The sequence below is a fragment of the Motacilla alba genome, chromosome 20, assembly GCF_015832195.1.
Source record: "Motacilla alba alba isolate MOTALB_02 chromosome 20, Motacilla_alba_V1.0_pri, whole genome shotgun sequence".
NCBI classification, from domain to species: domain Eukaryota; kingdom Metazoa; phylum Chordata; class Aves; order Passeriformes; family Motacillidae; genus Motacilla; species Motacilla alba.
Window position 1 is genome coordinate 4,646,682 of NC_052035.1, and position 14,050 is coordinate 4,660,731.

General features: G+C 46.4%; 1 protein-coding gene across 7 annotated transcripts in view; it reads right to left on the bottom strand.

Moving 5' to 3' along the window:
* Positions 1 to 14,050, bottom strand: part of ARHGAP40 (Rho GTPase activating protein 40) — a 37,122-nt gene that overhangs the window by 2,858 nt on the left and 20,214 nt on the right. For 3 of the 7 annotated variants that reach the window (XM_038159215.1, XM_038159210.1, XM_038159212.1), the window contains exons 2-14: positions 12,477 to 12,676; positions 7,641 to 7,861; positions 6,749 to 6,824; positions 5,827 to 5,978; positions 5,081 to 5,246; positions 4,644 to 4,735; positions 4,455 to 4,532; positions 4,038 to 4,197; positions 3,230 to 3,312; positions 2,314 to 2,520; positions 1,902 to 2,042; positions 853 to 1,013; positions 10 to 65 (exon numbers count right to left, since the gene is read on the bottom strand). In XM_038159215.1, the coding sequence (XP_038015143.1) occupies positions 10 to 65; positions 853 to 1,013; positions 1,902 to 2,042; positions 2,314 to 2,520; positions 3,230 to 3,312; positions 4,038 to 4,197; positions 4,455 to 4,532; positions 4,644 to 4,735; positions 5,081 to 5,246; positions 5,827 to 5,978; positions 6,749 to 6,824; positions 7,641 to 7,861; positions 12,477 to 12,657 (1,774 nt within the window). In that variant the 5' untranslated portion in view covers positions 12,658 to 12,676. Of the gene's footprint in view, positions 1 to 9; positions 66 to 852; positions 1,014 to 1,901; positions 2,043 to 2,313; positions 2,521 to 3,229; positions 3,313 to 4,037; positions 4,198 to 4,454; positions 4,533 to 4,643; positions 4,736 to 5,080; positions 5,247 to 5,826; positions 5,979 to 6,748; positions 6,825 to 7,640; positions 7,862 to 12,476; positions 12,680 to 14,050 lie in introns of all 7 variants that reach the window. The other 4 variants (XM_038159213.1, XM_038159209.1, XM_038159216.1 and 1 more) reach the window with 2 other exon arrangements.

A 14,050-nucleotide genomic window follows, 5' to 3' on the forward strand; every position in this document is an offset into this window, starting at 1 on the left:
TGTACTTACCAATATTGCCTCCCACTTCATACAGCAGCAAGTTTGTGCACTCTGTGGAGTTGTTACTGCAGAAAGAAAATCACACTGAAGGTTAAATATCTGCAAAGACAGGCTGGGTAGTTTAGTAATATTCCTTCAAAAGGATTGTTTGTGGTTCAGAGGCCAGCAATGATCAGAGGCCATGGGACAGAGACCTTGCTGATCCTCCTGCACAGTGCAGGACACCCAGAACTGGCAAAAAAGAAAACAAGACAAGCTGTTGGTGAGCTGACCCATATCCAGCCAACTTCCCCTCACCCTCCTTGCCTGGACACCTCCCGGGACACAGGAGAGGCACTGCCATGTTACCCACTAAATACAGCCTGCAGGAGCTGGGACAGAGGGGGCAGCTCCTCTGCTCCTTTCTGGGTTAGTTCAGCAATTCACCACAGGAGCACAGGAGGGAACTGCAGAGTTCATTTTAGGAAATCCCTACATTAACATAAGCACACTGGAATTACTACTCCAGGCAGTGATACAGGGGATGCTTTTCTGCAGCAGAGCTGGAGGGGGTTTGCTTGTCAGGGTCAAGGTTGCTGCCTTTTCCCTTCCCTTCAGCAAGGATTCTGGAGTTCACTTGGTGTCCAGCAGCCCAGAGGGCACCACTGACCTGCTGACAGCCTAAGCACTGGGTAGAATCACTCAGAATAAAATTTGGCTTCCCCATCCAGCTCCATTTCCTAAGCTTAGAACAGAGAACAATCTCCCCTCATGACCCACTGTGCTTCCACCTCACCTCTACCTCAAGACAGAAAACAGCAGCTAGACCACTTATTTCTTTTTTCTTTTTTAAGCAGAGAAAAAGCCATTTACCACTTGAGGAGGTTGACAGTGTTAACAATATTCCAGCCATACTGGCACAGGTTCTTCTGAAACTGCCTCAAGACATCAGCAACCCTGGTTGCATTGTTCAAGTGCACCTCCAGGGAGTCCTTCAGGAGGAGCGATGCGTGGGCCTTCACAACCTTGGAAGGCTGAACAAGGCAGGCAAAAAGAAAAAAAAGTGCTTAAAGAAAGACTCTAGGCAGTCAAAACATTAACTTTCAAAATAGATTGGGGAGTGTGAAGAATTAAACCTGTCCAGACAGCTGTTCAGAGAATTTAGGCTTGTTTCTTACAGTACAGGTTGAAAGCTTATGGAAGCACCAAGGTGAACATTGTGAATAAATCATCAGTGTTTGGTGTTGAGGCCACGAGAGGAGCCCTGTGCTCTCCATCAGCGTGTGCTGCTGCTCTCTGCTGTTCAAACACAGCACTGACACTAGCTCAGATGAAAATAGGATTTGTCACAAGAATTTCTGACAAACTGTTTTGCACAAGTGTGAATGACTCTTCAGAATTTCATTTAAATTACTTGGAAAGGAATTTAGAGATCTGGGTTGCAGGCCTCTGAATTCCAGAAAGGTCCTTTCCAAAGAAAGAGAGCACCAAGTTATGTGCCATTTTAACAGACATTGTAGAGCAAAAAGAAAATTAGGCAATTGCCTGAATTTATGCTTTAAAAAATGAAAACAAGTCTGCTTTTATCGCAGCAGACATATCTGCTCCACCACATGGGACACTTAGACCCATAAGAATTCTGCTCTTAACATGGGGAAAACCAAAAATTCTGCTCCTGATCTCTTCCCTGTTCTTAACCAAGTGTTTTGCAGCCTGAAATGTATTTAGTGCTCTTGCTCTTGAGATCAGCTTTTGCCACAACCCGGCCAAAGGCATCTGGGAAACTGCTCCTCATTATTCTGCTTCTTCTTGTCCCTCTTGCTCTTTTCAAGGGTATCACCCCTTTCATCTTTCCGAATTCCCAGTTAAACATTTAGCACTGCCACACAGGGGTTTGGGTTTTTCCCCAAGCCCTAACTCACCTCTCCCTGGTTCTTTTCCACCTTGTCTTTATCAGTGTGAATCTTCCGCAGCAGATTTTTAATCCTCTTGTCACAGAACTGGTACCTTTTGCTGTTGCTCTCATTCAGCTTTCTCACCTGAGCCACCAGAAAAGAGGAGACCTGGGCAGGGGAGAAGGGGAAAACAGGAATTAAATCAAGCAGAGATAAGGATGTCGTTTAGGAACCTGATCATCACTTTAGCTCCTTAAATAGACAAAAAAAAAAAAAAAATCAGTGTACCTTGACAACGGGTAGCCTTGGAATTCAGCCAGAGGTTTTGCTCACAGCTTTGCAATTCCTCTGAAATTTCCAAGGCTATCCCTTCCCTGTCCCAATTCTAACAAGACCAAGACACTGCTGCACCAGACCGCCTAGTTCCCGTGGCACTCACTGTCCAGAGCAGATCCTGGTAATGGATCATCATCCGCACCACGTCAGCCGCCCCCTCCGCCAGCTGCTTCTCCTTCCCCTCGGGGATCTTGTTTGGCAGCCCCTTGTGCATGAAGAGGTTTGGGGCCATGACTGTGGAAACATTCCAGAGGTTCATTTTGTTGTTTTTTTCCCTGGCAACCACCTTGCTGAGGAACTCAAGAAGGGCCTGAGAAGAGGGAGAGAGACGTAAGCCATCCATTACTAGTACTGCTCAAAAAACTACCATGGCAATTCCTGGAGAGATCATTAATTAGCACTTTTTCTTGATATAGATCAGTAAATCCCATTTCTCCAGTCAGGAAGTGGAGTGACCAATTTCTAATACTAGGATAGCAACAAATAACCACACCAGGAGAGGTTTATCCAGTATATGTGAATCAGGAAAAACAGTCTGTGTGGGAAACAGATGAGTTTTTACTCCTTGGCAGGTGGTAATCTACAAATTCTAGCTGTAAAAGTTTCTGAATCCAAAGATAAACCCCCCCCCCCCTTTCCTTCAGTGTCCCCTCAAAGCCATTCCCAGATGTGGAAAACTAAACCTTTTTGGATTATCTCTTTCACCTCACACCTCCACCAGAGCCGTGACAGATCATCTTTGACTGAATTACCTATTCCAGTGCTCTAAATGAAGTGTGCAGGGTGCTAAGTCAGCCTTACCTTTAATATCTGGGAGCTGAACTACTCAGGAGGAAAAAAAATAGGCAGCAACAACCACCACAGCTCTTACAAAGCACAGCAAGGCAGAGGAGGTGTCTATTTAAAAGCCATGTAGCTGGGGGTATGGTTGGACTCAATGATTTTAAGAAGGTTTTTTTTCAGTTTAAACAATTCTGTGATTCAGTGTTTTACCAGCTAAATCAAAAGCAAGCAGTTACCTTTAGAGTGTTTCTGTTGGACTCTGGCAGAATCAGGATCAGGAGGTTTAGAGCTTGCAATCTTTGCTTCAGGTCTGGAATATCTAGGAGAGTAACAACAAGACAAAGGATTCAGGTTTCTGACCCTTCTATTTGAGCACAAGAATCCTCCAAGGAATGAGAAAATTACTTATTGAATGGTTGGTCATCTAGAATTTGAGACCTTGTTTCATAAGGTAACTCAAACTCACACTGTCCTTAAGAAAGGAACTACCCATGTTTTTGAAGATTGACTCATTTCTTTTAGAGTACACAATCAACCAGCAACCCTCATGCCCTTGAAGGGCAGCAAAAGAACCCATAATTCCCCATTTTTTGAACAAAGAACTTGTGCACTCAAGATTAGCACATCCAAACTCCTAGTCTACCCTTTGGGATCTTAAATCTCGAAGGGAAACACATACAAGAGGTTCAGCTCGAGTTATCGCTATTCACCCCACTAGTGAACAAAGAAATGTGCTTGCAGAACTGCACATTACCTGCAGGCTGTGTGCCCTGGCCAGCTCCCACAGCTCAGTCTGTGTGTCATTACTGATCAATTTGTCCTGACAAACGCAGCAACCTTGCAGGCTCCAGTGACACAAAACTGAAGGCCCCAGGACAGCGCTGCTACAGAAAGGCGCATTCAACCGAGCACCGGTGACTGCAGCCCTCAGCTGCGCTGTGCTCCCATCACCACAGGCTCCCAACACACCTGACAGGGCAGCCCAGGGCCAGGGGAGCTTTGCACAGACCAGACTGGTGCTGGGCAGGCAGGGCAGGCACTCACTCTGAACAGCAGCAAAGGCAGGCAGGTACTCTGCTGTCAGCAGCGGGGCCGGCAGCTCGCGGATGAATCTCTTCAGCAGCCCCGACACGTCGTTCTGGTGAACATCATCCCAGCGGAACAGGCCACTGTAGAAGTCCCTTTCCAGCTTCTGCTCCAGGCTCTATCAGAAAGATGGAGTTTATCACGTGCTTTAGTGAGCAAATGTAAGAGGAATTTGACAGCTGTGCACTGGGAGGGCGAGACATGGAGGCAAAAGAGTGCAGAGAGCCTCAGCACGCACCACAGTGCTTCCCAGCAATGGGTGTTCCTGGCTGGACTGGGAAGGGGATGGGATGATTCAGGTCATTCAAACACTTGCTTCAGCAAATGCTTCCAGATCACCCCCAACACTTCCAAATAATGCTAAAGGGCTCATACCTTAATTCTGGTCTGGGACCCAGAAACTCTCAGGATGCCCTCTGTTTCAAGTCCTCTCTTCTCCAGGCAGGACAGCAGCTGTTAGAGGGGGAAACAGCTCTTAGGCACAGAGGAGGAGTCAGCCTGCCCTTAGCACAGACTCCTGACTCTGAGGACCAGAGGTGTGAACGAAACCAGCAGAGAACTTACTGCCTGGAGTAGCAGAGGGACCTTGGTGTTGGGCAGCAGCTTTTGGTCATTTTCCAACAGGGTGTTGAGTGGAACTCCAAAGAGTCTTTTCTCTACAACAGAAATAACATTTCCAAGTCTGTATCAGCTCTAATAGAGGTGTAAGGGATAAATCCCCCACTGCAGACTAAGATGGTACTTTTGTAAACACTGATACTGGAGAAAGAGTTAAACAGGACAATTGCAGCCAGACATAAATGTGGCAGTAGGTCTTGATGTCATGATCTACTGACTTCCAGGAGAAATCCAAGGAAAACACACCTTTCACAAGCTTTCACAAGTCACAAGCTTTCTTATCAAAGACCCTCTGTTCTAGCATTTGAAACACAACTGGTGAGTCTATGACAAGAAGATGAACGTAAAAAAAAAAAAAAGGCACAAAAAAGAGTACAACTAACCTGTTGTTTTCAGTTTTGCTGCTTTGTTTCTCTTCAGCTCAAAGCCCAGGATATCACAGAGAGCTGTCAGTTCAATGAGGGCCAGTGTGGGGATTTTCTTCATGTCCTGAGCTGACAGATCTCCAATCCTGGTCACTCCTAGCCTGCCCTTTGGGATCTTAAATCTCTAAGGGAAACACACACAAAAGGTGCAGCTCAAGTTATCTCTATTCACCCCACAAGTGAACAAATTTTGCTGTAGTCTTTTTTTTTTTTTTTTTATCATAACCAGGCATCTGTTCTTCCTGCTGTGTTCAAGACCAGACATATGCCCAAAACTACTCCTACTCAACCACCAGCTGAATAAATATTTTCCCTCCTCAATATTGCTCTTTAATCATACTGGAGATGTCAGTTTTTCTAAGTTAAAGGCAGCCTGATACCTACCCCAATCTAGTAGAATTTTGGAGGCAGCCCAGTTTATTTGCAGAGAGGAGAAAACTTTAAAATTATGAGTAAGAAAGTGCAGTTAGTTACTCTCCTCTTTTGAGAGGAAACAACAAGGATGTGTGTCAAACAAGGGAGTTTCAGATAAAATTGTTATTTCTTTTGATCCTCCTCTACACAATGCCTATCCTTGCCCAATGTTGCAAAGATAACAGCACAACACACCCCAAAATACCACCAAACACAGACCCATTGCCTTGTACCACCTTGACAAGCCAAGACTAATAAATTCTAACAAGAAAAATTCCTCCAGTGCTTACTGTTAGGGCATTTCCATCCTTTAACTTCCTGGATTCAGACAGGAAGGATCCCTTGAGCAGGACAGCTGCTTGCTCCGAGTAGGCAACATCCATGTTGAACACCTCCTCCTTCCCAGGGTTTCGAACCGTGCAGGAATAATCCTGGGTTTCTGCTGCAGAGGAGAAATTGTCTTGAATTTCTGCAAGCCAGGAGGGTGAAGCTTAGAAAGCAAACGTGCTAAAAATGCAGTTTGAGATAGGTTTGGTGCCATTGCTTTTAAAAATCCTGCAGTTTCACATAAAAAGAGTGTCCCCACAGCACAGAGTGATTTGTAGGGTCAAAGTCTTCCCTGAAAGGGTGGTCAAGCATTGGAACGTGGGAACAGGCTGCCAAGGGAAGTGGTGGAGTCACCATCCCTGGAAGGGTTCAAAAATTGTGCAGATGGGGCACCTGGGGACATGGTTTAGTGGTGAACACACTGGTGCTGAGCTAGTGGTTGTACTTGTGATTTTAGAGATCTTTTCCAAGTTTAATCGGTCTATGATCAGTGTGAAGTCACAACATTATGGCTAAAATTACCATGTCATTGGGAAGACAAGACCACAGCCTTAAATTAAAGGACAGACCTATGGCTAACCTCTCTTTACACAACTGCTCATGGCATTTGTAAGGTTTCACTGACTTTACTAGACTGATTTTATTTTCATCTTTCAGTTGCTTTACCAAGAACTTACAATGATCAGCTTGAGTGACAATTCTAACAATGCTGGAGCCTGGAAAAGTTTATTAATCCACAGGTGTGAATAATCACATAAAGAAACCCACAACCCAATACAAACAAGTTTCAGATACTGTAATTTGAACTTAAATATGTGTGTGGCTTTCCTTCCAGTTCCAGCCCTATTTCAGATCCTACTCTGCATTTAAAAACTTCCCCCTTACTTCTCTGGGTGTTTGAAGTCCGTAGATTGTGCCACAGTGGATCTGGGCTGGACTCCTCTTTCTCTGCTGCTGGGTCCTGAAAAATAAGAAGGAAGCTGTTTTAGCCACAACCAAAAGAGCAGAACCACAGGAAAACATCTGAAAATATGGTGGTTTTCAATTCTTTATCAAGTAAAAAAAAAAAAAATCTAAATGAATCAACTAACCCTCCCCCCCAGAAAAGGCAGCGTTAGTCTTTCTCCAGGATTTCCGCCTCTACAAGGTCAGCTTATCAGAACTGAATTTGGGAAGTGCCCTTGTTTTGTTTAATGGTGATTAAACATGTCACTGGAACAAAGACAACACAAGAGGGCTCCAAACAATGCCAGTGCTTATGAGGCACTATACAGCAGGAATGTTACGGAATGTTACTGCAGCCTGGGAAGGCTGTGCATCTGCAGGTCTTCCAGTAACTCCTCAACACTGCAACCAGCATTTCTCCAGTCTCAATCTCTTGAACTCAAAAGAAGCCAAGATATACCATATCACCCTGTTTTTCTAAGTTCTTTTAAGCGTTCTGATGTTTATATTTTTGTAACGAACTTTCTTACGTACTTTTATGTAAATAATTATTGTTTTACATTCTTTTCTGGAGGAGGAGAAATTTGATGGCCTGTTGGTTTGTCCAGTGTCACTGGAGAGGTGACACTGTCATCCTCCAATCCCCTGTCACTTTTGAAAGCCTATAAGTGTTGGAGTCAGCAAATAAACTTCCCTTCTTTTCACCTTGGAGGTTGCAGCGTACGTGTCGTTTTATTTCGCGTCCTATAGCGACATCACCGGGAGCCCTAGACCCAGAGAGCCAAGCCAAGCCCCACGAGGCAAGAAGCTCTTTCAGGAGATGCCAACCAACCTGGGAGCTGCCCGTGGCGAAGACGTCGCGCACGTCGCGCACGGGGTGCTTGTTCCTCCTGCGGCGCGAGCGGGAGTAGGTGTCCAGCCGGCGCTGCACGGCCGCCGCCTGCGTCCTGGTCAGCGTGGACAGCAGCACCAGGTTGTCCTTGTCCCCCGCCGGCTCCCCCAGGAGCTCAGACAGCCCCGCGTCCTGCAGCCACTCGGCCTCGGCTTCTCCCTCTGCCAAGCGGGGCGGGAGAAGCACAGTGAGGAGGGAGCAGCGGTCTGGCTGCTTGCAGTGCTCCAGGGGCACAGAGCAGGAGCCTGGGCCCTTCCCTGGCTGGGATTGTCCCGTTGTTCCCAAGGGATGTCATGGGAGGGAGCCACAGCTGGGTTCTGAAGGCTGTTCTCAAAATCTCAGCCCTGATCCCAAGCGCCCAGCTGGGTATGGGGTGACACCAGAGTGCACACAGCTCTTTGGGCAGGTGTAGCTGCTCACACAGTTCTTACTGCTCATTCCAGTGAGGAAAAAGGAGAAGAAAGAACTGTGGAAGTACAGGTTATCCCAGGAGCACAGCTCCCAGAGGAGCTGGGCAGAAGAGGGCACAAGTGTGACTCTGGGTGGTATTTAGGTAAGGATTGTGACAGGATATGGGAGTGAAGTCAGGTGGACTTGATAAATCTGCCTTTCCATGGACTGCCTGTGCAAAGGGGAGCTCTGGCAGCAGCACACAGCCACCCCAGGAGGAATGGAAGGGCTTCCCTGGATCCCAACTGACCTTTCAACAGCTTTGAGAATGGACAAAAGGTCTGTGAGAAGCCACAGCACACAAAACTGCATATTTGGCTTTTGTACTTTTCCAAATGACTTGGTTGCTTCTTTTACTTTTTTGTTTTTTAATCTATATGCATGCCTAGGTATCAACATTTTTTTTAAACTATATCCAGATCCTGATCTGGTAGGTTCAAGTGTGTTTTACTTAATATACTTGCTGAACTATTTGTGTCCATCATCCCTACTCTCTAATTTTTTTAAGTGGATTGGTATCCATATACTCAACTAAAGCAAAAACGTTATTTTTACTCTGTGCATTCATTTTATGCCTGGGCCTATTCAAAATATCTCTAAAATTAAAGACCATTCCAGTTCCAGAAGGAAGTATGAGAAGCCTGGAGACAGTACAGCAGCATTACTCAAACAAGCTCAATTCTACTTCATTCTTCAATAAATATAAAGTTGCACTTCAAACACAGAAGACTTTTTTTTTTCTTATGGGATACACTCATAAGGAAGTGCAAGTGAGAAAGTGCCCTGAGCAAGGCAGCTACTTGAAATTCAAAGATGAAAGAAACAATTTAGCAGGTGACTTCAACTTTAACACAGCAAACATCACAAAGCCTTTATCTTTTCAATTCCATCTACCACATTCATTCACTGCAGGCAGCTCCAGTACAGCCCTGCCAAAGGTTATACTGGGAAAAAGAAAAGTCACAACTGAACTGACTGGCACAGAGCAGCTCATTCTCACTCTTCCTGTCCCACACAAACTCCTGCCTCAGTTACCACAGCAGCTCAGGCCAAGTTTTATTATTGCTGCATCAATAAAAGACAGCCATGAAGCTCTCCTTGAGAGATTAAATAATTTCATTCTTCTGGAGAAACCTCATGTTGATGCAGCTTGCAAACACATGTTGTGGCACAATTAAAACTCAGTCTTCAGAGCATGGTCTTTGTGATTTCTGGTGTCTCAATGAAACAGAACTTTTTTCATCATCACTCCACAATAAATAGAGCTGAACTTGAAGTCAAGTATTTCCCCAAGTGAATCTTCCAGCAAATTGTCTGGTTTTCCTCCATGGCCCTAAGTTTTGGTCTTTTCCCACGTCTGGTTCACAGAAGTAAGCAGGTAACAGAATCCCCTGGGCACAGCCAGTCGTGGTCCCACTCACAGCTCCTCACCAAAACCCTTCTTGTTCTCCATCCATGGTTTCACAGCAGAACAACACACAAAAAGCCTCTGGTTTATTTTGCCTTTGGGAACTAGAGGAAGTGAAGTGTATTGCTTGCAAATATTGAAAATAGCCAAATCCAGTCATAACAGGAAACTGATCTTGCACACAATCCCACACGGCAGCCCCTCCATCGGACATCCGTGTGCGCCTGCTGCCCCATCTGATGCCAAAGCACCAGATTGTGATTCCTCTAGCTACTATTTTGGCCCAGTTATGTTTGCTAGTAACACAAAAGGAAATCAGCAAAATGGGTTATTTCTGGGGGAAAGGGAAGAATTGCAGAGAAACAGGTCAGAGCAGAGAGATCCACAGAAGATGAGCTGCAGGTTTAAGCCTGGGGAGCTGCCAAGATTTGCCTTGTGAGTTCCAGGCAAGCAGCATTTCAGGAGGGCAAAATTAGGAATGATTTTGCAAAACTACAGAACACAAGTTCCACAAATTCACTTGAAACATAACCTAGTCAAAAATAGCATTCATAATAAAGTATTCACTTCCCAAATATTTAAAGGACAGCCAGAGCATCCTACATTTTCAGACTAAACATTAGGCACAACTTCCTATCTAAGTTTTGAAGGTGAAGAATCCCCCTTTGCAGGCAGTTCTCAGCCATGGTTATGTGCTGTAAGGTCACAAACAGGTATTTCAGTGGCAGAATGCCCGTGTCCTCAGCTGGCTGTGCTGTCAGGCTCTGGACAGAGCTGGGCAGACAGTGACAGCAAGGACAGCACAAAGCTGCATTTTAGGAAAAGCTGCTTCCTGCTCCCACCAGGAGCAAGGCCACGAGTACCCTCAGCACCTTTCAGCTGCCCCAGACCTGCAGTTACACACTGCAGCCCCCCACTGCCACCAGGCCACCAGCAGCTCCCCAGGACACCCCTCCTCACCCAGGGCTTGCACAGGAGCGTTCCCAGCTGGGTCAGCATGTTTGCAGTGCCTTATCTCCACAGCCTCCCCTGTCCCTGAGCTGTGGTTATCAGCAGTCATCTCCCAGGCTGAGCCTTGCTGTCTCCAGACAGAGCTGCCCAACTCTCAGTTCCCCAGATTTATGCAAAAAGTGACAGTGCCTCTGGCTCTGAGGAGCCCCACTGCCTCTGAGCTCTCAGCAGGAGCTGCAGAGATGTGAAAGCCAAGCCCTGCACCCTGCACGCCATCCAAAGCTTCCCCACTCCCAGCACGATGTTTATTTGCCTAAGCTCCCTCAGAGAAGGCATCAGGAGCCCCAGCCTGCCCCACCTCCTTCCCCAGGCTGCTGGGAAGGCTTTGCTACTTGGAGCATCATTTCAAGCCTGTCTGGTTTCAATGGCCAATTAAGCACTCAGCTCTTGCCTGCTAGATTAATCTACAGCATTAAAAGACTTTTCCTCATATCCCTGCTCATACACAGTAATCAAATTGCCTCCAGCATATCAGTCTTTAGGATATCCCAGACAGTCTTTCATCTCATGGGATGGTTTCTTTTCCTGTCTCCTTCCTGGTGCACTCGTTTTCTGAATCCTTTTGCATCTCTTCCACTTCTAAAAATCAAACTTGTGTCCTTTATAAAGGGACATTACAGCAGACCTTCCTGTTTACCATGTCCTGCCAACAATGGCAGACAGGGACAATGATATTCCCACCCTGCTCTCCAGAGCCTCTCTATGTCCCCATGAGGGGATTTGGCCCTTCCCAAGCCCAGCAGCACACTGGGACTGTCACACAAACATTTCCCCAGGACACAGATCATCCTCAGTACCAGGCAGCGCAGCAGCTGTGCAGGCTGCAAACCTGTGTTCAAGGGGATCCAAACCCCCTCAGTTTCTTCAAAATGGACCCAGAAAGGTGTGATCCCCACCTGTGGGATTTCTGGGTGTTTATCAGCACTTATCAGCCCTCCAGCACCCCAGGGTGTTCTATTTCCCATGAGACTGCTCGTCAGGAACTACAGAACAGGGAGCAATGGGTTCTCGCTGAAAGAGGGGAATGTTGTGTTGGATATTAGGAAGAAATCCTTACTGTGAGGGTGGTAGGCCCTGGCACAGGGTGCCCAGAGCAGCTGTGGCTGCCCCTGGATCCCTGGCAGTGCCCAAGACCAGGTTGGATGGAGCTTGGGGCAGCCTGGGACAGTGGAAGGTGTCCATGACAGGGGTGATACTGGATGAGCTTTAAAGTCCCTTCCAACCCAAACCATTCTGTGATACTATGATTCTATAGAAAGAAAACATATCCCAAAAGTCTTGGAATAACTGGCCCAGTTCCAGTTATTCCAAAGCACTGGATAACATCAGTGCTACAGAAAGCGGATTAGAAACAACCCATACAAATTTCTTCCAAAGGGAAAAAAAAAAAAAGGACATGCAGGAAAAACCTTGTGTGGATGGACTCAAGGCTTTCTGGATATTTATTGTGGTTTCTTGAACAGGGAATTAGAGAGGGAACAGTCTGCCTTCCACAGAAGCTACATAAAAGCCACTATGATGAATCTCAGAACCATGCACACAAACAAGGCTCCCAAAACAGCCCCAGCTCTCACAGAGTGTTTACCATACACCACCTGAGCTGGCACTGAGAGCCCCCACCCTTGGTGGAGCTGCTTGAAAAACCTGGAGCCTTGAACATGCTCCTGGGCCTGACCTTTGGAGTCAGCTTTGCTCCAGAAGCCGAAACCAGGCCAGGCCATCCCTCCCCTTCTGCAGGGCATTATCCACCACCCAATTAAAATAATATCTCTATCCCTGATCGACTGATAATATTCTAACCATACTCCAACATGCTTCTGAGTCGTTCAGGTGCATAAGCAAATCTTCATCTTCTGTTGCAGATGTTCACATTCCTCTCCTCACTCCCAACATTTTTGGCAACCTACCCTCCTGTGTTTTGACATCTGCAAGGCTGCATTCCTCCTGCTCGGCTTCAGCGCTCTGTTTAATGTTCTCCACTTCCAGCCAAAAGCTGTCCATTGACAAGTTGTCCAAAGTCTCCAGCCTGGAATTTGTGCTCTCTGACACCGGGGATGCCACAGCACTCTTTGGAGGAAGCTGGTTCATTTTCCAAGGGCAATGTCTGCTGCTGAGAGAGGAAGAGATAAGGAGAGAGAGATTAGGGTCCACGCATTACACACGGCATTCGTGTCCAGCCTCCCCTGATTAATGACTGCAGCAAAGCCAAACAGAGGTAAGCGCTGAACTTCCTTTGCTTGGTGTTTAGCAATACAGACAAGGCCGGGACTAAATCCCCCAGAGAATGGGGAAAACTGCTGTCCAAACATGCAAGAGGACACGGACCAACAGAGTCTTTTCAGTGCTGTCCCTCCTGTGACCTCCAACACACCACCTACCACCCTGCTCTCACTCCAAGACCTCCCTGCAAGTTTGCACAGACACCCTCTGCATTCACAGCCACCCAGATGTTCCAAGCTCAGTGCATGTGTGCTCCAGGACCTGGCACAGAGAGGAGCCTGGCAGCTCCCACCACAGCAGCCCAAACCCAGCAGGTTTGTGCTCCCTGTGCAAAACCCAGCACAGCTCCATCCCCTGCATGTCAGCTCGTGCAACAAACAACTCACAGGGCTGAGGCCCCCTTTTCCTGCCTAGACCAGATTTTTCAGCTGTGAAACAACACAAGGTGTCCTGGGAAACCCAAGCATATGGCATTTTCTTACCACCCTGCTGATTCATTCATGTACAGCTGAAGTCCCAGACTGGCCTCATTCAGCTTTCAGCCCCGGTGCTGTGAGCTTCTCATCACTTCATAAAACAGTGCCTCTCCTAAAATGAGCTATAATTGTCTTCAAAGAGTTCCAAGCTATTTAAACCCTGCTATTTTTCAAAGACTTACCAAAAAATGGGGTAAGCGGAACATACTTATGAGAACACCTCAATGGTTCCACTGATGAATACAAAAATTAAAGAGGTGGAACACTAACTGTGGGTGGTTCAAGAAACACCCATGAACAGCCACCACTACCAATCACAGGCCAAAATTCCTTTATAGTTTCATTAAAAAAGAAAAAAATCAAGTCTTAGTCTTACACCTTGAAAACCATGACAACAAAACACCCACAAAATGCTATTTAGCCTCCTAGCTCTAGGAGCCAAAAGTTAAAGATGGCAAAATATCTGGAAACTTTTAGCCCCTTTCATTCCAGAAAGCCATTATTAGCAGTTCTGGCACTAACTTGCTTCAGTTGAGGAGTATTTCAAATTTTAAAAAGCTAATTTGAAGATCTAATAACTAAGAGAGAAATGTTGTAGGCCACTCTGCACTTGTGTTCACACACGTGCATGCACATCATGCTCACACCTCACTCTAACACACACAGGCAGCCCCTCTCTTCTGGAGGTCAGAAGCACAGCCTCCAGGAACATCTGGAGACAGCCACAGCATTCAGAACAAGAATTAAAGGGGTTTGCTTGTTTGTTTTACAGGAAGACAAAAGTG